This window comes from Ovis aries, chromosome 12 (genome assembly GCF_016772045.2).
Source record: "Ovis aries strain OAR_USU_Benz2616 breed Rambouillet chromosome 12, ARS-UI_Ramb_v3.0, whole genome shotgun sequence".
NCBI lineage: Eukaryota > Metazoa > Chordata > Mammalia > Artiodactyla > Bovidae > Ovis > Ovis aries.
The window spans coordinates 54483065-54509146 of NC_056065.1; the positions used below are offsets into that span (position 1 = coordinate 54483065).

Consider the following 26082-nt stretch of genomic DNA (forward strand, 5'->3'; position numbering starts at 1 on the left):
CTTTTGTTTTGTCAGTGGTTTTCTTTGCTGTGCAAAAGCTTTTAAGTGTAATTAGGTCCCATGTGTCTATTTTTGCTTTTATTTCCTTTACTTTAGGAGATGCATCCAAAAATATATTGCTGTGATTATGTCAAAGAATGTTCTATTGATGTTTCCTCCTAGGAGTTTCATAGTATGTGGTCTTATGTTTAGGTCTTTAATCCATTTTGAAGGGCTTTTTTCTATTTTTTTCAAAAACAGTCAGTTTAATTCATAGTATTATTCATAGAACTTTTGGTGGAGGGGTGTTTATTTTTTTAATTTTTATTGAAATGTAATTGATTTACAATGTTGTGTTAGTTTTAGATGTACAATATAGTGATCATTATGATTCTTTTTACATTGTCTTCCATTATAAATTATAAGGTATTGAATATAGTGGTTGACAATAGGTCCTTGTTGGTTATCTATTTTATATATAGTGCATGCTTAGTCACTTCAGTCATGTCCGACTCTCTGTGACCCCATGGACCATGGCCCACCACGCTCCTCTGTCCATGGGATTCTCTAGGCAAGAATACAGGAATGGGTTGCCATTTCCTTCTCCATTTATATATAATATTATATGTATTTGAATCCCTACCTCCTAATTCATTTTGAGTTTACTTTTGAATATGATGTTAGAGAATGTTCTAATTTCATTCTTTTATGTAGCTGTCCAGTTTTTTCCAGCACAACTTATTAAAGAGACTGTCTTTTCTCCATTGTATATTCTTGCCTCCTTCAATTTCAGTTCAGTTCAGTTGCTCAGTTGTGTCTGACTCTTTGCAACCCCATGAACCACAGCACGCCAGTCCTTCCTGTCCATCATCAACTCCCGGAGTTTACTCAAACTCATGTCCATTGAGTCGGTGATGCAATCCAACCATCTCATCCTCTGTTGTCCCCTTCTCCTCCTGCCCTCATCTTTCCCTCAATCAGCATCAGGATCTTTTCCAGTGAGTCAGCTCTTCGCATCAGGTGGCCAAAGTATTGGAGTTTCACCTTCAACATCAGTCCCTCCAATGAACAACCAGGACTGATCTCCTTTAGGATGGACTGGTTGGATCTCCTTGCAGTCCAAGGGACTCTCAAGAGTCTTCTCCAACACCACAGTTCAAAACCATCAATTCTTCTGCACTCAGCTTTCTTTATAGTCCAACTTTCATATCCATACATGACTACTGGAAAAACCATAGCCTTGACTAGATGGACCTTTGTTGACAAAGTAATGTCTCTGCTTTTTAATATGCTGTCTAGGTTGGTCATGATGTTCCTTCCAAGAAGTAAGTGTCTTTTAATTTCATGGCCACAATCACCCTCTGCAGGGATTTTGGAGCCCAAAAAAATAAATTCAGCCGCTGTTTCCCCATCTATTTCCCATGAAGTGATGGGACCAGATGCCATGATCTTTGTTTTCTGAATGTTGAGCTTTAAGCCAACTATTTCACTCTCCTCTTTCACTTTCATTAAGAGGCTCTTTAATTCTTCTTCACTTTCTGCCATAAGAGTGGTGTCATCTGCATATCTCAGGTTCTTGATATTTCTTCCGGCAATCTTGATTCCAGCTTGTGCTTCTTTCAGCCCAGCATTTCTCATGATGTACTCTGCATAGAAGTTAAATAAGCAGAGTGACAATATACAGCCTTGACATACTCCTTTTCCTATTTGGAACCAGTCTGTTGTTCCATGTTCAGTTCTAACTGTTGCTTCCTGACCTGCATATAGGTTTCTAAAGAAGCAGGTCAGGTGGTCTGGTATTCCCATCTTTTGAAGAATTTTCCATAGTTTATTGTGATCCACACAGTCAAAGGCTTTGGCATAGTCAATCAAGCAGAAATATATGTTTTTCTGGAATTCTTGCTTTTCCATGATCCAGCGGATGTTGGCAATTTGATCTCTGGTTCCTCTGCCTTTTCTAAAACCAGCTTGAACATCTGGAGGTTCACAGTTCACATATTGCTGAAGCCTGGCTTGGAGAATTTTGAGCGATACTTTACTAGCATGTGAGATGAGTACAGTTGTACAGCAGTTTGAGCATTGTTTGGCATTGTCTTTCTTTGGGATTGGAGTGAAAACCGACCTTTTCCAGTCCTGTGGCCACTGCTGAGTTTTCCAAATTTGCTGACACAGTGGGTACAGTGCTTTCAGAGCATCATCTTTCAGGATTTGAAATAGCTCAACTGGAATTCCATCACCTCCACTAGCTTTCTTTATAGTGATGCTTCCTAAAGCCCACTTGACTTCCGATTCCAGGATATCTGGCTTTAGGTGAGTGATCACACCATCATGATTATCTGGGTCATGAAAATCTTTTTTGTACAGGTCTTCTGTGTATTCTTGCCATCTCTTCTTAATGTCTTCTGTTAGGTCCATACCATTTCTGTCCTTTATTGAGCCCATCTTTGCGTGAAATGTTCCCTTGGTATCTCTAATTTTCTTGCCTCCTTAGTTATAGCTTATTTGAGCATAAATGTGTCATTGTGTTTCTGGGCTTTCTGTCCTGTTCGATTAACCTATTCGTCTGTTTTGTGTCAGTGCCATACTGTTTTGATTGGGCTTCCCAGGTGGCTCAGTGGTAAAGAATCTTCCTGCTGACAGAGAAGATATGGGTTCAATCCCTGGATCAGGAACATCCCCTGGAGAAGGAAATGACAACCTGCTCCAGTTTCTTGCCTGGAGAATCCCATGGACAGAAGAGCCTGACTTGCTATAGTGCATTGGTTCACAAAGAGTTGGACATGACTGAGCAACTGAGCATACACACAAGACACACACACCATACTGTTTTGATTACTATAGCTCTGTAGTATAATTGGAAGTCAGGGAACATGATTCCTCCAGCTCTGTTCTTTCTCCAGATTGTTTTGGCTATTGGAGGTCTTTTATGTTTCCATACAAATTTTTAAATATTTGTTTAGTTCTGTGAAAAATGTCATTGGTCGTTTGATAGGAATTGCATTGAATCTATAGGTTGATTTGGGGACTAGAGTCATTTTAACAATATTGATTCTTCCCATCCAAGAACACAATCTTTCAATCTATTTATGTTGTCTTCAGTTTCTTTCATCAGTATCTTATAGTTTTCAGAGCACAGGTCTTTTGCTTCTCAGGCAAGCTTATTCCTAGGTATTTTATTCTTTTTGATGTGATGATAAGTGAGACTGTTTCCTTAATTTCTCCTTCTGATACTTGACTGTTAGTTTATAGAAATGCAACAGATTTCTGTGTATTAATTTTGTATTCTGCAACTATACTGAATTCATTGGTGAGCTCTAGTAGTTTTCTGACGGAGAAGGCAATGGCACCCCACTCCAGTACTCTTGCCTGGAAAATCCCATGGATGGAGGAGCCTGGTAGACTGCAGTCCATGGGATCGCGAAGAGTCGGACACGACTGAGTGGCTTCACTTTCACTTTTCACTTTCATGCATTGGAGAAGGAAATGGCAACCCACTCCAGTGTTCTTGCCTGGAGAATCCCGGGGACGGGGGAGCCTGGTGGCCTTCCATCTATGGGGTTGCACAGAGTCGGACACGACTGAAGCGACTTAGCAGCAGCAGCAGCAGTAGTTTTCTGAAGGCATCATTAGGATTTTCTATGTATAGTATCTCATCTGCAAACAGTGACAGTTTTATGTCTTCCTTTCCCATTTGGATTTCTTTTATTTTTCTTCTCTGCTTGGTGTGGCAAGGACTTCCAAAACTATGTTGAATAAAAATGGTGAGAGTGGTCGTGCTTGTCTTATTCTTGATCTTACAGGAAATGCAAGTATATTCTCTGTATGCGTGCCTTTGGGAGAATTTTTATCATAAATGGACACTGAATTTTATCAGAAGCTTTTTCTGCATCCACTGAGATGATCATATAGTTTTTGTTCTTCAGTTTGTTAGTATAGTGTATCCCATTGATGGAGTTGCAGATATTTGAAAATTCTTGCATCCCTAGGATAAATCTCACTTAATCATGGTGGGTGATCCTTCTAATGCATTGTTGGATTCAGTTTGCCAGTATTATTTTGTTGAGGATTTTTGCATCTTTGTTCATTGATGATAGTGACATGTACTTTTCTTTTTTGTGTGCAATATCTTTGTCTGGTTTCATGTCATAGTGATGATGGCTTCATAGGAGATTGCAGAAGTGTTCCTTCCTCTGCAGTTTTTGGGAATAGTATAGGTGTTAAGTCATCTCTAAATGTTTGGTAGAATGTTTGAAGCTATCTGGTCCTAGACATTTGTTTGCTGGGAATTTTTAAATTACTGATTCAATTTCAGTACTGGTAATTGGTCTGTTCATATTTTCTGTTTCTTCCTGGTTCAGTCTTGGGAAACCGTACCTTTGTAAGAAATTGTCCATTTCTTCTAGGTTGTACCCTTTATTGGCATAGAGCTGTTCATCACAGTCTCTGTGATCCTTTGTATTTCTGTGGTATTGGTTTTAACTTCTTCTTTTTCATTTCTGATTTTATTGATTTGGGCCCTTTCCCTTTTTTTATTTTTTTTACTTTTTTTATTGAAATGTAGTTCATATACAATTTTGTGTTATTTTATGGTGTATAACAAAGTGATTCAGTTTATATAGATAAAATGTATGATATAGCATATAAGTTTATATACATATATATGAGAGTCAGTTTTATATATCTACATATTTGGCTATTTTTAAGATTCTCTTACATTTTGGTTATTAAAAAATTCTGAATGTAGTTCCCTGTGCTATACTGTAGGACCTTATTGTTTGTTGTTTATCTATTTTATATATAGTAGGATATATCTGTTAATCCTAAACTCCTAATTTATCCTTCTTTTGCCCTTTCCACTTTAACTAACCATAAATTTGCTTTCTATGTCTGTGAGGTGAGTCTGTTTGGTAAATTAATTCATTTGTATCATTTTTTTTAGATTCCACATGTAAGTGGTATCATATAATATTTATCTGTCTGACTTATTTAGCTGAGTATGATAATCTCTAGGTCCATCCATGTTGCTGCAAATGGTATTCTGTCATTTTTTATGGCTGAGTAATATTCCAGTGTGTTTGCACACACACACACACACACACACACACACACACATCTTCTTTATCCACTCATCTGTTGATGGATCCTTAGGTTGCTTCCATGTCTTGGTTATTGTAAATAGTGTTGCTATGAACCCTGTGCTGCCTGTATCTTTCTGAATTAAAGTTTTCATCTTTTCTGGATATATGCCAAGAACTGGTATTGCTTGATCATGTGATATCTCTATCTTTAGTTTTTTAAGGAACCTCCATACTCTCCATGGTGGCCACATCAATTTACATACCCACCAACAGTGTAGGCTGCTGCTGCTGCTGCTAAGTCGCTTCAGTTGTGTCCAACTCTATGCGACCCTATAGACAGCAGCCCACCAGGTTCCTCCGTCCCTGGGATTCTCCAGGCAAAAACACTGGAGTGGGTTGCCATCTCCTTCTCCAGTGCACAAAAGTGAAAAGTGAGAGTGAAGTCGCTCAGTCACGTCAGACCCTTAGCAACCCCATGGACTGCAGCCTACCAGGCTCCTCCATCCATGGGATTCTCCAGGCAAGAGTACTGGAGTGGGTTGCCATTGCCTTCTCCAAACAGTGTAGGAGGATTCCTTTTTCTCCACACTCTCTCCAGCATTTATTATTTGTAGAACTTTTGATGAGGTCCATTCTGACCGTTGTGAGGTAATATCCCATTGCAGTTTTGGTTTGCATTTCTCTAATAACTAACAGTGTAGAATATCTTTTCTTATACCTGTTGGCCATCTGTATGTCTTCTCTGAAGAAATGTCTATTTAGATCTTCTGCCCATTTTTTGATGTGATTGCTTGTTTTTTTAATATATTGACCTATATGCGCCATTTTTGTATTTTGGAAATTAAGCCCTTGCCAACTGCATCATTTGCAAATATATTCTCCCATTCTATAGATTGTCTTTCCGTTTTGTTTATGGTGTTCTTCTGCTGTGGAAAAGTTTATAACTTTAATTAGGTTCTACTTGTTTATTTTTGCTTTTGCCTTAGTAGACTGACCTAAGGCACCTTTGGTGCCTTATTGATTTTCTGTGTAGATGATCTGTCCATTGATGTCATCAGGATGTTAAAGTCTCCTATTATTGTATTCCTTGCAATTTCTCCCTTTATGTCTGTTAGTATTAATTAAGGTATTTAGGAGCTCCTATATTGTGGGCTTATATTTTAACAAGTATAATATCCTTTTCTTATATTGATCTTTTTACCAATGTCTTTTTATGATGTCTTTCTTTATCTTTCTCTGTGGTCTTTGTTTTAAAGTCTATCTTGTCTGATATGAGTACTGCTACTCCTGCTTTCTTATCCTTTCCACTTGCCTGAAGTATCTTCTTTCTATCCCCTCACTTTCAGTCTGTGTGTATCTTTCATCCTAAAGTGCATCATTTGTAGGCAGCATATTTTAGGCTTTTATTATCCAATCTGCCACTCTATGTCATTTGACTGGAGCATTTAGTCTATTGACATTTGAGGTAATTATTGACATATATTTATTTATTTCCATTTTAAACCTTATTTTCCAGTTGATTTTGTATTACTTTATTCTTTTTATTTTTCCTTTTGTGTTTGATGGTTTTCTTTTGTATTATGCTTGAGTTCTCTTTTTGCTTTTTGTGAATCTATTGTATGTTTTTGATTTGTGGTTACCTTGGTTTTCAAGTATGTTAACCCATTACTGTATCTACTTTAAACTGGTAATTATATCATCTCAAATACATTTTTAAAATTTTTACATTTTCTTACTTCCTTCCCCTATATTTTATCATTTCGATGTCCTGTTTTACATATTCATGTTAATGCTTTTGCTGTTGTATTTATAATCAATTTCATAAATTTGTTTTACTTAAAAAGAAACCTCTTACTGGTTTATTTAAGTGATCTATAATCCCTTCATATATTTGCTTTTCCTATTATGATTTTCTCTTTCCTATAGATTCTCTTTTTTAAAGATGTATTTGTTTTATTTTTGGCTATACTGGGTCTTCATTGCTGCACATGGGCTTTCTCTAGTTGTAGCAAATGGGGGCTACTCTTCATTGCAGTGCTTGGGCTTCTCATTGTAGTGGCTTCTCTTGTTGCAGAGCCATGGGCTCTGGGCATGTGAGTTTCAGTAATTGCTGCTCATGGGCTCAGCAGTTGCAGCTGCTGGGTTCTAGAGCATGAGCTCAGTAGTTGTGATACACAGACATAGTGGCCCTATGGCATGTGGGATCTTCTGGACCAGGGACTGAACCCGTGTCCCCTGCACTGGCAGGCAAATTCCCCACCAGTGGACCACCAGGGAAGTCCTTAATTTTTTTAGTATATAGGAAGGTTTGTATTTTTGTTCTGATGGTTACTTTTGTAAACTAGAAAAAGAAAAGCAAATTAAACCCAAAATAGAAGGAACAAAGAATAAAGAATAGAGCAAAAATCAATGTTACTTTGAAAAAAACTGATGAACCTCTAGCTGTACTTATCAAGAAAAAAAGGAAAGAAGATACAGATTACCAGTATCAGAAATAAAAAAGAAGACATCAGTATAAATCCCTCAGACATTAAAAAGGATAAAACAGAATATCATGAGCAACAATTTGCTAAGTTCAACAACTAAGATGAAATTGACAAATTTTTTGAAAAACACAAATTACAAAAACTTAAGAAATAGAAAACCAGAATAACTCTTTATATCTGTGAAAGAAATTGAATTAATAATTTTAAAACCTTCCCACAAAAAAGCGATCCCAGATGGTGAATTCTGTAAAACATTTCAGAAAGAAATAATGTAACCCTATATAAAATCTTCCAGAAAAACATGCAGGAGGTTGCCAAATAAGGTCAAAATCACCCTAATGTGCAAACCACAAACACTAGAGGAAAACTGCAGATCATTACCGCTCATGAATTTATATGGGAGAATCCTTAATATAATATTGATTCCAACAAAATATTAAGGAGGAATAATCATGACTAAATGGAGTTTATACTTCATAAAAATTAACTGCATCAGTATTTTATAGTGAAACTTAATTTTTCATTCAGAGTAAACTTCCTACAACTTCTTTAACGGATTTGACTTTTAACTTTGTTCCACTATTTTTAAAAATAAAATCCACTCTGCGAAAAATAAAGATTTGCCATCATTGAGAATTTCCAAAATAATTTGCCAAAGTCATTGGACCCCAGATTAAGAAATCCCTGCTTTAGACTCTTTGGGGATGATGGTAATGTTCTATATCTTGATTGTGTTAATGGTTACATGCATGTGTACATTTATCAAAATTTATTGAACTGTATGTTTTAAATAAAGTTGATTTTTTTTTATTTCTTGCTTTAAACATAGCTTGAGTTTTAGTTCTAAGATAGTTACAAATATCTGAAGAATATTCTTAATAGTACAGAAGGTTTTAGAATCCCTTGCAGTTCTAACCCTACCTCCAGAGTGAACCTGATATAACGAAATCCCAGTGAAGAAAACCTTACTTTGTTCATGGACTAGAATGGTTCTGTGTAGATGCAAAATAAGTCACCATTTAGGGCTTACCACTTGTGATTCATTTAAATTATTTTCAGACTTAAATCTCTATTTAATTTCCTTCTGTTTTCTTATGCCTAACTTCATTCATCCTGGAGGAGGAAATGGCAACCTACTCCAGTATTCTTGCCTGGGAAATCACATAGGCAGAGGAGTCTGGTGGGCTACAGTCCATGGGGTCACAAAGAGTCAGACATGACTTAGCAACTAAACAACAACAAATTTAATTCATACAGTGTTGTGCTTACTCATAAACATAATTTTTTTCTTTCAACTCAATGCCACTGAGTTCACCATTCATTTCTGTTACAACTCTAGAATATTTTCCTTATTCATTCTTGTTTTCAGCTTTATTCATTCTTCAAACTGCATCTACATTTATCTGAAGAAACTAAAAGTAAGCTTTTACCATAATAGTGTGGGACTTAGAATTTAGATTTCCTGGAAACTCTTATTTAAAAAGCAATTATTTGGGGGCTTCCCTGGTGGCCCAATGGTTATGACTTCACCTTACAATGTAGGGGATGCAGGTTTGATCCTACATGCATCAGAGAGCTAAAAACCCCACATGCCTCAGCCCCAAAAAAACAAAACATAAAACAGAAGCAATATTGTAACAAATTCAATAAAGACTTTTTAAATGATCCACATTAAAAAAAAAACTTCAAAAATAAAAGGCGAGTATTTTAAAGCAGTATTTTCTTAACCTGGTTGTTTGGTTCGAGGATAGAATTTAGTGCTAGATTTGCCCTAATGGTAGATCATTAATATCTTTGTTTATCAAAAGTATTCTTTTTACTCTTAGTGCCAAAAAATATTTTCTCATACAGATGTTTTTGTCTTCTTGTCCTCTAAGGTTTCCATTAAGTGACTTGTTAATATCAGAGTGATTTATTCATAAACTTCAAACTTGGTGATCCTTGATATTTATATAATATTTGTTTTATAATCACTAAATTGAGGGAAATTTTTATACTCTGACAAGATCCTAAAACAATGTTAAGGAACTTCACAAAGATATATGATATGACTTGTCTTTAGTAAAGAAATCAAATTGAAGAAAAATTAAGAAGAAAGAAACATACAGCCTTGCTAAAGTTTTGCATGCTGAAGGTCAGCATACTTCATCTAGAACTTGGCCCCAAATCTGGCCCTTAACTTTACACCCCCCAACATAAGTGTGCCAGACAAAATACAGTGTGTCCAGTTGAATTTATTCCAGATGAACAAGTAGTTTTTAGGATAATCATGCCATATATTATTTGCTAAATCCAACAATGCTGCTGCAGAGGATACAGTGCAGGCATTCTAACTACTAAGTGACCTGGCTAAGCAACCTCACGTAAAATTTAAAGGTTTCCAATTTCATTTCCTGAGCCCCAGAGGGTTTCTCAGTCAGATGATATGAAGACTTGTGGCATAAAAATTGAAGTGCTCTTTAGTATTTTTTACTATAAGTACAGCTGACTTTATATGGCCCTTAACTGTTTTGAGATTTGTATTTTTTTTCTGATGTGCTTGGGAAAAAGTTCTTAACCAAGTAGTCAACTTGTTATGGCTTATCTCAAATCCTGCTAAATATTCTGATTTTTTTGATGAGCATGGAAATAGCCCTGTCCTGAGAGAATATAGCATATGCATCAGAGGTTGCATGGTGGGAGTTTGAGCTCTTAAACTATATCCTTCCTACACTAATAGACGTCACAGGCAGAACAGTGTTCTGAATGAGACAGAAGCCACATGAAGTATAGCAGTGACTGTTTGCTTTGCACCCTGTCCCTTTTACTCCACATACAGTCTTGACAAGATTTACAAGATTTTGAGATTTGTGGCTGAACTGCACAATCAGAGAACATCCTTGTTGCCATTTCATCTGCATTCTGACAATTCCTCAAACCTTGGATACAGATAAATTATATGTTTATAGTTTCATATATATGTATGAGAATATGAATATATCTGAGTGGTGTGGCCCTCAGAGGGGTTTTCTTGGGTCTAATGGCTTATATCATTATGTTATTCTTGCTTACAGAAATGCTGACACCCTCATTCTTTTTTCAAACTGGCCCCTTGGTGTTTCTGTCCTAGACATTGCCCTTTCAGCAACTAATCTTCCTCTGAAAGCTTTTCTTGATTTTTTTATATGCCTCTTAATTTCTGGAGTTATAATTTGGTATAGTTTATATTTTGAATATAAATTTTTATCTTGATACTTCATACTGAGGAAAAAAAGCATCCTTTTTTTCTTAAATTGTCTAAATCACAAATTACTATTTTTCCTAAATTTGAATTATTCCATCTGTATTCTCCTATGTTCCCTTTTTTAAAAATTAATAAACTTTATCTTTTAGAGTAGTTTTAGGGTCACAGGAAAATTGATTAGAAAGTACAGTTCCCATATACCTTTTCTCCACACACACATGTTGTTCAGTCGCTAAGCATGTCCAACTCTTTGTGACCCCATGGACTGTAACACACCAGGCTTTCCTGTCCTTCACTATCTCCCGGAGTTTGCTCAAATTCATGTCCATTTAGTAAGCAACACACATAACCTCTCCCAATATCAACATCCTGCACCAGGGAAATATGTTTGTTACAACTAATGAACCTGCATTGACATGTTTAGCATCCAAAGTCCATCACTTACATTATGATTCACTCTTGGTATTGTACATTCTATGAGTTTTGACAAATGTATAATGACATGTGTCCACCCCTGTAGTATCATACAGGATAGTCTCATCATTCTAAAAACCTTCTGTGCTCTACCTATCTTTTTTTCTTTTTAAACTTTTCTTGTCCTCTGGTACTATATTGAACTTCAGCTCCATTGTGAAATAAAGCTTTGCCCTACGACCCTGAAGGAAAATATTGCAACAGTCAAATCTGATCACAAAATGTTTTCCCTTTTATTCTTACCTAACTTCAAACAGGTGATGGAAAGTGAAGAGTTCATGTTGCTTCCAGCCAATCAACTCATTGATATAATATCTAGTGATGAGCTAAATGTTCGCAGTGAAGAACAGGTGTTCAATGCAGTGATGGCCTGGGTTAAATACAGTATTCAAGAAAGACGTCCTCAGTTACCCCAGGTATGCAGGGAAATGCTTCTCTAAGTAAACTGTTTTGTACAGGATAAAACAATACATATTTGATTTGCAAAAAAAAAAAACAAAACAGTTATCACTGTCATTCGTATTAGACAGTAAGAAAGACCATCTCTTTCCAAATAACCAAGGAGATTAAGTGTTAAGCATTTTAAGTGTTTATCATTATGAGCTTTTTGCTCCTTTGTTTCCTCTGTTTCTCATTAACTCTAGGTTTGGGCTATAGCATAAATCAGAACCTAAATGGTACATAATGAACAAAAGGAAGCAAGGATGGCAGTTATCATGTCTCCCTTCTCTATGATTTGGAAATCCCACCACAGTTTGAAGAGTAAAGGAATGAGATGGGTCATGAGTGGTCACTAAATGACATGTTTGATGTTCTTGTTATTATGATTACTGCTGCTACTGCTAAGTCGCTTCAGTCGTGTCCGACTCTATGCAACCCCATAGACGGCAGCCCACCAGGCTCCCCCGTCCCTGGGATTCTCCAGGCAACAACACAGGAGTGGGTTGCCATTTCCTTCTCCAATGCATAAAAGTGAAAGTGAAGTCGCTCAGTCGTGTCAGACTCTTAGCGACCCCATGGACTGCAGCCCACCAGGCTCCTCCATCCATGGGATTTTCCAGGCAAGATTACAGTCCTTAGCAATTTGATAGTATATTTTTCTAGACTGTTATTAGAAGAGCTTATACTACTGAAAGCATAAAGAAGCATGCTAAAGTGATACTGATTATTCTAGTTAGTGAACTGGTGGTTGGAATAAATTTAGTTTTGTATTTATGCCTTCCACCCTCATTATTTATTAGATCAATTAATTAATCCAGTTAGATCTCAAGATAATTGGAAACACAATCGGGGAGCATGAGTTATGTATTCTCTTAAATACCTTACAGATGGCGTTTGTGCCTTTAATAGTGTTTATTATCTCATAGGTGCTACAGCATGTGCGGTTGCCTTTGCTTAGTCCCAAGTTCCTGGTGGGCACTGTAGGCTCTGATCCCCTCATCAAAAGTGATGAAGAATGCAGGTATGAATGGTCCTGGATGGAAAAAATCAACAACTAAACATTCCTGTTCTCTCCTAATTTCCTTATTTGTATTGCTTCCTAAATATTATATTTTTTAGTGCTGTAATCAAGGCAGTATTTAACAGATTTTTCTCCTGGGCTAGTCAAGAGGAGATGGAAGAAGAGAAGACTGAATTTCCAGTATTCCATTCCATTAGTTTTTTTTTTTTTAATGCGTGGTATTTATTGGGGTAGAAGTGGCAATAAAGAGGTAGATTTCTAAGATTTAATGCAAGCTTGAGTTTGAAGAGACAGTGCTCTGCCAGTATATCTTTTCTTGAGATAAGTTAAATAATGTTGTTGACTCCATCATAAAAGTGTGTCAGAGCACTGTTTCATTCCATCACATATGCCTTGTTAGGAAATAGGACCAGCCCTGTCTCTGAGTTTGTAGACAGAGTTAAAGGTCTGCTACACCCTTAAAGCAGCTATGGAAAGATTTCCACTAGAGTTTGATGAGACAGTTTCATAAATTTTTTTTGATTGAAAGAAATTCTAAATGTTTTTACAAGACAAACAAAACGTTTATGTTATTGGGCTATCTCTGAACTACAGTATATATAAAATTTAATAAACTACTTTTCCACTTGACAGATTTTATGGTTTAGTTTCAAATATGAAACCTCCTGGTGTTTTTAACCATTTCTTCCCAGCATGTTACATTTATAAAAATGAAACAGTGAGTCAGAATTCTCTTTAAACTACACAAACCTTTGGATCTCCCTTAGTGACTAAAGAAACTTGTTCCAGAATCAGGGATCTCTAGGGCAGAGATAGAACATAATAGATTCATTTGCATTTCTTCAATAATTTGAAGCCTGTTCCCTTAACAGGAGGTGTTAGAGAGGGTTTTTATGTGTTTACCTTTTAAACTTAAAGACAAATAGTAATTAATTCCCCTAAATACTCACAAAGTTACTTTTAAAAGAAGCCTGTTCCTACTTAAACGAACTTATGGTTGTTGGAGTGGGGGGAGGGGAAGATATGGGGGTTTGGGATGGACATGTATACCCTGCTATATTTAAAATGGATAACCAACAGGACCTACTGTATAGCTGAGTCCCTTTGCTATTCACCTGAAATTATCACAACATTGTTAACTGGCTACACCCCAATACAAAATAAAAAGTTTAAAAAAAGGAAGCAGCCCATTCCTTTTATCGTGACCTTATTATTTACTAGCTGTGTGACCTTATTCAAGTTACTTGAACCTCTTTCTGGTACAGTTCCTTTATTTATAGAATAAGGATAATAACTGTAGTGGAGAATAAATGAGTTAATATGTATTAAGCCCCTGTTATTCTTATTACTGTTAATTTTGTGTTTGCCCCTAAGTATTAGCTCTGTAATATTCTTTCTAGGAACGCTTGAACAACTTAATTAAAAACCAGCAAGAAGGAGATCACAATCTTTGTTTTTAGCTGGGGAAGCTAGAAAAAGTTCTTGATCATCAGCTTGGGATTTTGAGGGGTTTTGTTTTTATTTTTAGCATAAATTCAGAAGAGGCCTTAGCAAATCATATACTGGAAGTACATTATTGGGTCGCGCCTTGCATTGGTCCAGCAGGAATAAATTACTTGTTGTAATATAAATAGAGAAATGGAAATATAGTGTAATTTAGGAAGCACTTTCAGAGTTGAGAAAGAACAGAGTAACAGATTGAATTTGTACTAGTCAGATACTGAATCACTCAAAGGACTCAAGTGAAGTAAGTACATAAATAGTTTAAGTTAGGATACTTTATTTAACAAGTGTAATTACTAGATTCTTCTCATAAAGTATCTTCATAGAAAAAGACAAAACTGTTCATCCTCCATAGATTTCTTGAGAGTGAACTATTCATACAGTCCCAAATAGAAAATTAATATTAAATGATAGTACGGTGTTTCTTTTTAACAATCCAAATTTTGACCTAGTTTTATTACTTAAATTAATCTAGCAAATATCTAGTGTTGTGGCTGATGTGCTCCTTTGCCAATATCCTGCAAAAGCTAATCAAGTTCACTAGAAGGCAGTGACTATGCAGACTGGTAATTAAGTTGTAATTTTTAGTTTCCCATAAGTCATTGTTAGTCTCAAGTATGTTGAGTTTTAGACTAATTTTCAGTAAGATATAAAGTCATGATGGAAATACCAGTCAACTCACAACTCATAGTGTGACTGGCATCATTGCTGTCATGTTCATGACCTTTATAATACTGGCTGGCGGGATTTCCCTGGCAGTCCAGTGGTTAACACTCCAAGCTGCCAGTGCAGGGTACACGGGTTCAATCTCTGAGAACCCACATGCCATGTGCCCCAAAAAATAAATAACTAGCCTAAATTAATAAAAATGCTGGCTGGTATTCATGATTTGGTTTGATTTATGCTGCTCCCCTTTGCCATCTTACATATACCGTAACTGTATTGAGATTTGCCTAACAATATTATTTAGACATTTGGAATAAAGGCAGAATTTTTTTCACAGAGACTTGGTAGATGAGGCTAAAAACTATCTCCTATTGCCTCAAGAACGACCATTAATGCAAGGACCAAGGACAAGACCACGGAAACCTATTCGATGTGGAGAAGTACTCTTTGCAGGTTTGGATCTTAATATACTGTGGCTAAACTGAATATTTTCCACATGAGAAATTGTCATTTGAGCAGTCCTTTGGATAGTTGTGATATCCACTGTCATAAGAAATACATAATGACTTACCATGGGGACTTCCCTGGTGGTCCAGCGGTTAAGACTCCACACTTACACTACAGGAGGCACAGGTTCAATCCGGAGAATTAAGCTTCTGCATGCCACACAGTGCGTGGCCAAAAAATAAATAAATAAAATATTTTTAATGTTAAAAAAAATGTACACACCTTTTGAAAACAAAAAATAATTTATGTATCTTGCCTCTTAACTCATGATCCAACACTGGTACTTTCGAAAGAATGCTGTATTTTTATATAACCTAAAAATGTCATGCACTGGATGTTTTGTTATAATAAGTCATATGCATGAATTTATATTCCAGTATGTAAGTCACCTCATAAGTACATGGAACTGTCAAAAAACATTATCTTACATCAAACAATTACACTCTTTTGTAGCTCTCCTGAGCTAGATTGAGCCCGAGACATCGTGTTGTATCATTCTGCTGCCACCATCTGCCCCTAAATATCTGAGAACTTTCAATCTTAGATGTTTTACTTCTATCCACATAAATTCAGCTCCCTTAGTCACTTGAATAACAACTTTCACAATGTTTGGTAAAACATTTTCTCACTAGTTCTGTCTTAGTCTGCTCAGACTGCTATAATAGAAAAGCATATACTGGGTGGCTTACAAACAGTAGAAATTTATTAATTTCTTATAGTTCTGGAGGCTGGGAAGTATTTTGGTGTCTGCTGAGGGCCCGCTTCATTCTTCTTCATAGACTCCATCTTTTCATCTTTTGCTCTGTCCTCAGGTAGAGAAAGGGGCTCAGGATCTCTGTGAAGTCTCTTTTATAAGAGCACTAATTCCATTCATGACAGAGCACGTCCCTAAAGCCTCACCACCTGATACTGTCACACTGAGGATTAGATTTCAGTATATAAATTTCGGAGGGACACATTCAATCTATAGCAAATTCTTTCTCTTCAATTTTTCTTTCAAATCCTGATTCATGGAAAAAGATGGAACCTATGGTAATCTTTTTATTTATATTCCCACATTTCAGAATTCCATTACTTTTACATATAGGCTTCCTGGGATTCTGTTTGATGTGTGAAGTTTTCTATCACTTTTCATCAGGAAATCCCATAGAATCACTGGGTCATAGTATCCTTTCCCATCAACCTAACCAGCTGCCTATCTTTTTCCCTTCAGTTTTATTTTCTCTTGGCAAGTGGGAATATATTTTCCCTTACATTTTTAGAAGAAAAGTTTGACAATTTATGTTTGATTTCTCCTTTTTAAATTTTTTCATCTCAATTTCTTCACGTAGAGTATTGCTGCATTTCTTCAAGAAGAAAATGGATGCCAAGTTTTCTTTTTCTCTCTAATCCTCATAAGGCTTTTCTCTCTTTTGAAAGCATTCCTTCATTCTTGTTTTAGATTTCAAACTCAATTATTAATTTATCATGTTCTGAATTCTCCTATACTCCTAGTATCCTAATGCCTCTGTTCATTTTTATTAGCAAATTTATTTCTATTATCATTCTTATTTATTCCTATGACTTTCATTCCTATATGTGCATGCTCAGATACATATTCACATACTCATTTAGGTTTACACAGACACTTGCTTGCATGCTCACACCTATATACATCTGCCTCTTCACTCCCACATAGCATCTATAGTTGCCATCAGTTGGTGAATAAATTTATTGCCAGATCTGGTTAAGTTCCCAGGGAAATCTTTATAACATTAGTTTAGCTTTGTTGGTTAAACTAGATAAATTATATTGTTAAAGTTCTTTTATTTATAAAAGCAGTTTGTTGTGCCAGCTCCCTGTACATATAAGAATGCTATAAACATCAGAGTTTCTCTTTCCCCAATTTTGAAAGTTGGTTATCTATTTTTTTTTAATTAGAAGGATGCAAAATCTAATTATTTGATACCTGTGGTTTATTTTCATGATATCAGGTTGGTTTCAGGAATTCTAGTAGTAGGGCCATCTTTGTGGAGGTATGTACATTGTTATCAAGATCTATTAAATATTTTACTTGGCTGTTATAGAACCTGAAGTAGGGATACTACTGCTTCATGAGCCTCAGAACATTCTGGCAGAGATTAACAACTAGATTAAGGAAGAGGGGCGGATAATGGAAACTCAGGGGAAAGTGGAACAGAAGAGAACCCCTATATGATCAAAAGCTAGAGACTAAACCAAATAGGTGTATGGGAAGTATATTTCACATCTAGGGTTCTTTCTGGATTCAGTGGTGGGAAGATACCTATCCAGTGGAACTAGACAAGGTACACCTTTGGGGATGCTGAGAGAAAATAATGTAGCTCTATTAAACAGAAATTTAAACTTGACTTCACCCTGGTAGGCTACAGTCCATGGGGTCACAAAGAGTCAGACATGACTGAGCAACTTAATTTTCTTTCTTTCTTTCACTTGGATTATTCAACAACTGCCATCTCTATCCTGCTGGTTCCCACCATTTTCTTCTAATGTGACATGATTATAAATTGTCAGGTGCCATGTTTTCAATCTGTAACCATCTTCACTAAAATCTCATTCGTTTTGGTTGTATAACGGTATTAATGAATCACACTTTGCCTTCTTTAGAAGCCATTTAAAGCCATTTAAATTGGATCAATTTCATGATCTCAAACTCTTGCTAGTAATCTCATAATTTCATATTGCTGATTGGGTATCTGATTCCTCTATTATATTGTTATTACTTCAGAGCAAGGACCAGTTCTGATTTATCTTTGTAGTTTCTAGATTGTATAGCAATCTTGTCAGAACAGGCACTAAATAAAGATTAACTGCATGCTGTTGATCCTGCTGAACACTAGTGAGAAATTAGCATTGACCCATCGTAATGAATAGAAAAGTAAAATTTGGAAAGAATAATGGATTGTTAATGTCACTTTGTAAGTGAAAGATTTATTTTTGAGTAACATTTTCTTTTTCTGAACATAGAAGTGAATACACGTGTAATATGGTGGCTCAGCTGCTAAAGAATCTGCCTGCCGTGCAGGAGACCTAGGTTCAGTCCCTGGATTGGGAAGATCCCATGGAGAAGGGAATGGTTACCCTTCTGGCCAGTATTCTGGCCTGGAGAATACCATGGACTGTATAGTCCACGGGGTCACAAAGAGTCAGACATGACTGAGCAACTTTCAGTCACTCACACATGCAATATAGAAATTGATTAACAGAAAAATATAAAGAATAAAAGTTAAAACATCTGTCACTTCTTTTACACTATCAAGGTTTCCATTTTCATTTGTAGAGAAAAGCCATTAGGTCTCTTCTAATGGCTGGTCTTTTCTAATGGCTTTTCTCTACAACTGGTATTGGTTTTCCCTGCTTTCTTAGTCTCTTTATGCCAGATCTGACCTTTATTCTTGAGTCATACTATTACACTGATATTGTAGATCTTGACTCATCTGTCTCTACTTTAAACTTAATCCTTAATTTTCTTTATTATTGTAATTTTGTTTACATTATCTTTGGAATGCAAATTACCAGTTCTCACTTATCTTTGGAAATTTAGTCTTCCTTTCTTCATCCTGGAAGCCTAAGATCAAATCTATAACCTCAGTAGTTCTTTTACTCAGAAGCATTTACTCCTGTTGATGTCTTCTGGCTTTTCCTCTTGTTTTCCATTAGGTTTCTTGATGCTTCTCAATTCTGTGTTTCTTTTTTTTCTTTTTAGTGTTCACAGTTCTTTGATCTTTATCACAGATACTTTATGAAAGTTGCCTACTTTAAGGTAACACTTTGTGACCAAATCTGTCTTTGAAGTAATTTTTCTTTAGAGTCAACATCTCACACGTATAAAACCCCATGTCCCCTTTTCAGCAATATTTTTCCTCAAGTACATCACTTAACACAAATTGGTAATTCTCACAGCAGAAACTGTGCATCCACTTTATCTTGCTAAATACCATGTGCATGTATGTGTGCTCACTCACTCAGTCATGTCCAACTCTGTGCAACCTTATGGATGGTAGCCCATCAGGCTCCTCTGTCCTCGGAATTTCCCAGGCAAGAATACTGGAGTGGGTTGCCATTTCCTCCAACAGATCTTCCATACCCAGGGATCAAACCCCACATCTCCTACATTGGCAGACAGATTCTTTACCACTGAGCCACATGGGATGCCCCAAGTACTGTGTGCTTGACTTCTAATAATGACTTAATTCAGTCCCAGTTATTGCAATCACCTGCTGCTTTGGAAATTATAGTTCACATAAAATTGCCATGAGGCAGTGGAATTGAACAGCTCTTTCCTTTTCTTGTTTCCCTGGGTCACAAGAAAGGTTTAAATTTGATTTCTTAATGGCCTTTTTTTCCCTTTAGTATCAAAAACCACAGTTTATGAAGTGATATTAACTTCATTTGCAGCCATGAAATCCAATAAAAAGCTGGTTTCAGTGGCTTTCATTATAAAATTGTGCCTGAGTTTTAATAATTAGGCTGTTTGATTTGTCTCAGGTGTTTATAACCCTCACATTTACAGCCAAATTTTATGTTAGAAGTGAAGGTGCTTTCTCTGATATTGAAACTCCAGACATATATCGCAGAACAGAATTCAAATTGAAGCAAATTGATATATACAAAACTTACTGTGACTTAGTTGAATACTTAGTATTAGTTGAATATCCTAATTTAAATGAAAACATTTTATTATAAATGTATACATTTTATTATAAATGTATACAGCATATTGAGATTTGAAATAAGGAAGTGAGTTTTCAAGTCCAGCAGAAGACAGTTAGAGACATTCTCATTTTATTCTGGCTCAGAAAGTTATTGAGACCTCCTTGAAACCATTAGTTTTCAGATGTTTTGAGGTTAAATTATCTTTAGACCTCACCCTCTATGCTCCAGAATCTAGCTCTTATTTTAGATTGAAGTAGAGATGACTTTAAAGAGTAACAAATTAAAACTTTCTGCTATAATTAGTTTTCTTTTTTTTCAGGGAGCACTCAGAGCTTTACTGAACTCTGCTTGAACCTTTTATTCTGAGTGTTACTTTTGAAAAATGTAATTTATTCAAAACGTTTTCTGATCTTAAATGTCATGTTGGATATTGTAGAATTCAATACAGACCAGATAAACAGAAAGCAAAACATTTTGAAATATGTCATAAGAGTTTCTGTATTATTTTTAGTCACAAGACAGTCTACAAAGAGATCATGAGTAGATGAGCCAAAAATCCCTCCCCAAAAAAGAATAAGATTATGGTAATCCCAGTGGAATAAGCAAAAATCATAATTTATGTTTTAACTTGCTTCTAGAGGCATCTGGCAAGTCCAAGCGTTAGGGCTATTTAATGGTTAGCAGTGAGTGATATGCTTTAGGACAGATATTCTCCTGACCGTTTGTGTTACTTCCCCAGTTGGTGGCTGGTGCAGTGGAGATGCCATTTCTAGTGTTGAACGATATGATCCACAGACTAATGAATGGCGAATGGTAGCTTCAATGAGCAAAAGGCGGTGTGGAGTTGGAGTCAGTGTTCTTGATGACCTGTTATATGCAGTAGGAGGCCATGATGGATCCTCTTATCTCAACAGTGTTGAAAGGTAAGGTGAATTTGAATCTTTTTCTGTACTATCCATATTGTTTTGTTTGAGATACTAATTAGAAACTGATGTAACTTGTTGCTTTAGTTTTGTGTTTGTGGCACTAGTTGGCAGCCTAGACCACTTACTGTGACACATAAGTCCTTTATGATCTGACCTCCACCTATTTTTCCAGTCTGTATTCCTCAGCACACCACTATTTCTTAAACACTCTAGTGCAGACCCACCAAATTGCTTGCAGTTCCTGGACATGCTATCCCCCTTCGTCCTTTTTGCCTATATGTTTGCATGCCGTTCTCTCTTCCCTGGAATATCTCTTAAAGATTCAAAGGTTACTTATTATATAAAGCCTTGTCTGGCACCATGCAGACTAGTTAATTACTCAGTCCTCTGATCTTTCACAAGTATTTTGAATATACTTGTTCATGTCACATTGGCTATAATTGCTAAAATATCTTCTCCCATATCTATCACAATGCTTGGCACACTGGAAACATACAATTGATTTTTTAATAACTTCTAGCTTCTTGACACCTACCCTTTTTCATTCAGCCATGTTCTTGATACTCATGAAATACATCTATGAAACCTTTCAGTGTATCAAGATCTAGAGATACAAATTCTGTAGTTGAAAAGAAAAATAACGTGAACATCAGAAGAATCAGTGCCATAGAAGTTTAAAAAAACACACACTTAAAAACAAATTGAATTAAATAGGGTGGAAATGATTAAATATTAACTATATCATATGTCACTGTGTTCATAAGCCTAGCCAAATTTTCTTTGTGTAATACAGACCCTGTCTTGATGTGTTCTCTGCAGGTACGACCCCAAAACAAACCAGTGGAGCAGTGATGTAGCTCCTACAAGCACCTGTAGGACAAGTGTTGGTGTGGCTGTGCTTGGAGGCTTTCTCTATGCTGTGGGTGGCCAGGATGGCGTGTCTTGCCTCAACATTGTTGAAAGGTGATTTTTTTAACTCACTTTCATTTTTTTTAAAAAAAGAATACAGAGGGCTTTTTAAAAGGAAAAATTTAGAACACTAGAAAATCACTATCCAGTAGATTTCCCATGAGCTGTAAGGAAAAGGTTTTCAGTTAACCTTATAGTCTAGGAAGATGAAAGATATAACCCAGTTTTTAAAGTTATATGTTATACAGGCTGAGCCTAACATTGAAATGTTGGAATCGTATTTTAAATTACATTTTATGTATGATATCAAGCATACCAACTTCTGAAATCTGTTCTGATTTTTTCCCCCAGTATTTAGAATGACTTTCCTCTGAATTGCTTCAGAAAAATGATTAATTCTTGGTGCAGTATATATCTTATAAGGACTGTAAAGTATTTTATATATGGATTCTCATTAATTCTTGAAGTATACTTAGGGAAATATTAGTGAGCTGCCTTGATTTATTGTATACTTTTACAGATCAGTGAATTTTGGTGAAATAGATTCTATTCTTAATTTCTTGCTGCATCATTTTTTTGTCATTCTATCTTAGAGATTAGGTCTTGGAATCTCATGTACTTAATTACTGGCAAGAGCATTCTATACTTCATCCTCTCTTCTTCTTCTTTCTTTCTTTCTTTATTTTAGTTGGAGGCTAATTACAGTATTGTAGTGGTTTTTGCCATACATTGACATGAATCTGCCATGGGTGTACATGTGTTCCCCACCCTGACCCCCTTCCCACCTCCCTCCCCATCTCATCCCTCAGGGTCATCCCAGTGCACCAGAGCACCCTGTCTCATGCATCAAACCTGGACTGGCAATCTATTTCACATAAGATAATATACATGTTTCAATGCTATTCTCTTGAATCATCCCACCCTTGCCTTCTCCCACAGAGTCCAAAAGTCTGTTCTTTACATCTGTGTCTCTTTTGCTGTCTTGCATATAGGGTCATTGTTACTACCTTTCTAAATTCCATATATAAGCATTAATATACTGTATTGGTGTTTTTCTTTCTGGCTTACTTCACTCTGTATAATAGGCTCCAGTTTTTTCCACCTCATTAGAACTGATTCAAATGTATTCTTTTTAATGGCTGAGTAATATTCCATCGTGTATACGTACCACAGCTTTCTTATCTATTCGTCTGTTGATGGACATCTAGGTTGCTTCCATGTCCTGGCTATTATAAATAGTGCTGCGATGAACACTGGGGTACATGTGTCTCTTTCAGTTCTGGTTTCCTCAGTTTGTATGCCCAGCAGTGGGGTTGCTGGGTCATGTGGCAGTTCTATTTCCAGTTTTTTAAGGAATCTCCACACTGTTCTCCATAGTGGCTGTACTATGTGTGTACTTCTTGTGAAGCCCTTCCTAAATTCTTGATTCATGGAAACATATGGTTAGTGTGTAAAGTCACTGAGTTTGAGGTGGTTTGTTACACAGTGGTAGATAACTGGAGCACTGGTACTGTTATCTCAGGAACTCAGGAGCTGCTTCTCAGAGCTATGACTAAAACTTCCAACAAGGCTTAGCTTTGGAAGTGCCAGAAAAAGTCTAGAATCTGAAATTAACTGTGACAGCCAGAATGAAGGGCCATTGCTGAGACAATATTGACCGGGTTGGCAAACAAACAGAAAGTGTCTAGTCTTTCCTTTTGGCAAAATCTAGTAGAGAGCCACCTTAGCAAAGGAGAAATGTAGTTTTCAGATTTCTAGCATCATAAGTCAGAATACTAATAATGGAAAATATGTTAGATAATCACTGTGCACTGGACCATAGCAAATCTATATATCTAATATATCTTTAGCATAATTTCATATCTTATGGAAACAGCTTCACTTAACAAAAACATGCATGCAGTCTTTGGTTTCTTTTACTGCAGGTATGATCCAAAGGAGAACAAGTGGACTCGGGTGGCTTCTATGAGTACCAGAAGACTAGGCGTAGCTGTGGCTGTGTTAGGAGGGTTCTTATATGCTGTAGGTGGCTCTGATGGGACATCTCCACTCAACACAGGTTAGTCCCTTCCCAAGTCAGTCTGGTGCCCCCCAGTCAACACATCTTTCTTAGGAGAGTCCCCTCACAAAAAGTATAAGACGTCCATGTTATCCTATAATTTATTAAGAAAATTATTTTTCCACTAGGAGAGTGCAACTCATAGCTCTTCATCAGGTCTTCTGCAGCCATAGTCTACTGGTGTATTTCCAAAGTATTTCGTTCTCCCTTCATTTCACAAGTTACTGGGAATTTATAGCATTTATATAATGCTATATAAATTAACCTTATATAAATGCTAGAGAGAGAAACTTATTCCTATAAACCATTTTATAGCTATCCTCTCATTTAAACATACAAAGAGATGCCACAAGTCACCTAGCTTAGAATAGGTACTTTGACACCAACACATGTCCTTTCCACCAGCCATACCTAAAAGAAATCAGTCCCTGATGAGAGTATAGTGGTATTGTCCAGAGGTAGATGAGTCTTTCTCAAAAGCAAAAATCAGACTGCTTACTTTAAAAAAAAACCAAAAAACATGTTATCAAAAAGCAGAATAGCTATGAAGAAAACTAGAGGTGGGAGGAAATGATTGAACAGTCACTTACTGGTTTTTCTTTTCCCTGCAGTGGAGCGTTATAATCCTCAGGAAAACAGATGGCACACCATAGCCCCTATGGGGACCCGGAGGAAACACCTAGGCTGTGCAGTGTATCAGGATATGATCTATGCCGTAGGAGGCAGAGATGACACTACAGAGCTTAGCAGTGCTGAGAGATACAACCCCAGATCTAACCAGTGGTCTCCAGTGGTGGCTATGACATCCCGCCGTAGTGGAGTAAGTGCCTGGCTCCTGGAAACTGAAAAGCAAGCACCAAAAGAGGGAGGGCTATGCAGAAGTCTGATCTGTAAAATATAATACAATGGGACACAGAGAGGATGCACTCTGTATGCAGAACAACCCCTATTACTTTTGTACTGGAAAAGAAAAATGTTAACTTCTTTTAATTACTGTTATCACAAGAAGATACATAACTTATATCCAATCATATCTTTACTTAGAGAATTTCTTTTTATGATTTATTTTTATTGAATTTTAGTTTATTTACATTGTTTATTTCTGCTGTATAACAAAGTGTATAGTTGTATTCTTAATACTCTTTTCCATTGTGGTTTATCCCAGACTACTGAATATAGTATACCCTGTGCTATACAGTAGGACCTTGTAGTTTATCCACTCTATGTAATAATTTGCATCTTATGTTTTATCTTATAATCAGTTGCTTCTTTGAAAGGCATCTCCCTGTCTTATCTACTACGTTACCTAATTTTACTCATGTTCATTGATATCTATCAGATATATGGGTTCATCTATACCTAATGAAGCTAAATATTCCTACCTAGTGTTTCTAGGTGATATTCTAAGTAGTTGACCTATCAATTAAATGTTTAGGCAGAAACACATCTGGCCCTACCACCATTCTACACAGACTGGTTTGAGTCTATCCCATCTATAGTATAGATGACCTGTGTCCTGGTCTACACCATGAACAATGACCTGTGACTACAAGAAACTTCCAGGGTGGAGTGTAGAAGTTATCCATTCTAGGAGATTTGACTCAGGGTGAAATTTAACCAATAAACCATTGATCACATCAGGAGCCCATCAATGCAGGATAACAGGTGGGATAACCCAGCTTTAGCTAACAATTTCACAATCTAAAGGGATAAAAGGGAGTGAATTCTGGTTTGCAGAGATCTGAGACCACCACCAGTGGGCATCAGCTAGTCAAAGCAGTCACATGCCCGTGGCTCTTCATTAGTGTCAACAGCAGCTTCTTTGTCATGTTCCTATTGTTTTCACTGCTACATTGTGTTGATTATATATCCATTCATTTAGCCAATACTTATCATGCAAAGAGTTGACTCATTGGAGAAGACTCTGATGCTGGGAGGGATTGGGGGCAGGAAGAGAAGGGGACGACAGAGGATGAGATGGCTGGATGGCATCACTGACTCGATGGACGTGGGTCTGAGTGAACTCTGGGAGTTGGTGGTGGACAGAGAGGCCTGATGTGCTGCGATTCATGGGGTCGCAAAGAGTTGGAGACGACTGAGTGACTGAACTGAACTGAACTATCCAGTGCTTCCCTG

The 26082-nt window shown here is 36.6% G+C and overlaps 1 protein-coding gene across 9 annotated transcripts in view; it reads left to right on the forward strand.

The window, feature by feature from the left end:
• Positions 1–26082, forward strand: part of KLHL20 (kelch like family member 20) — a 67982-nt gene that overhangs the window by 35638 nt on the left and 6262 nt on the right. For all 9 annotated transcript variants that reach the window (XM_060396617.1, XM_060396616.1, XM_042257461.1 and 6 more), the window contains 7 exons: positions 11498–11656; positions 12608–12702; positions 15209–15324; positions 20792–20975; positions 21798–21941; positions 23813–23946; positions 24558–24766. In XM_060396617.1, coding sequence (XP_060252600.1) covers positions 11498–11656; positions 12608–12702; positions 15209–15324; positions 20792–20975; positions 21798–21941; positions 23813–23946; positions 24558–24766 — 1041 coding nt within the window. The remainder of the gene's footprint in view (positions 1–11497; positions 11657–12607; positions 12703–15208; positions 15325–20791; positions 20976–21797; positions 21942–23812; positions 23947–24557; positions 24767–26082) is intronic.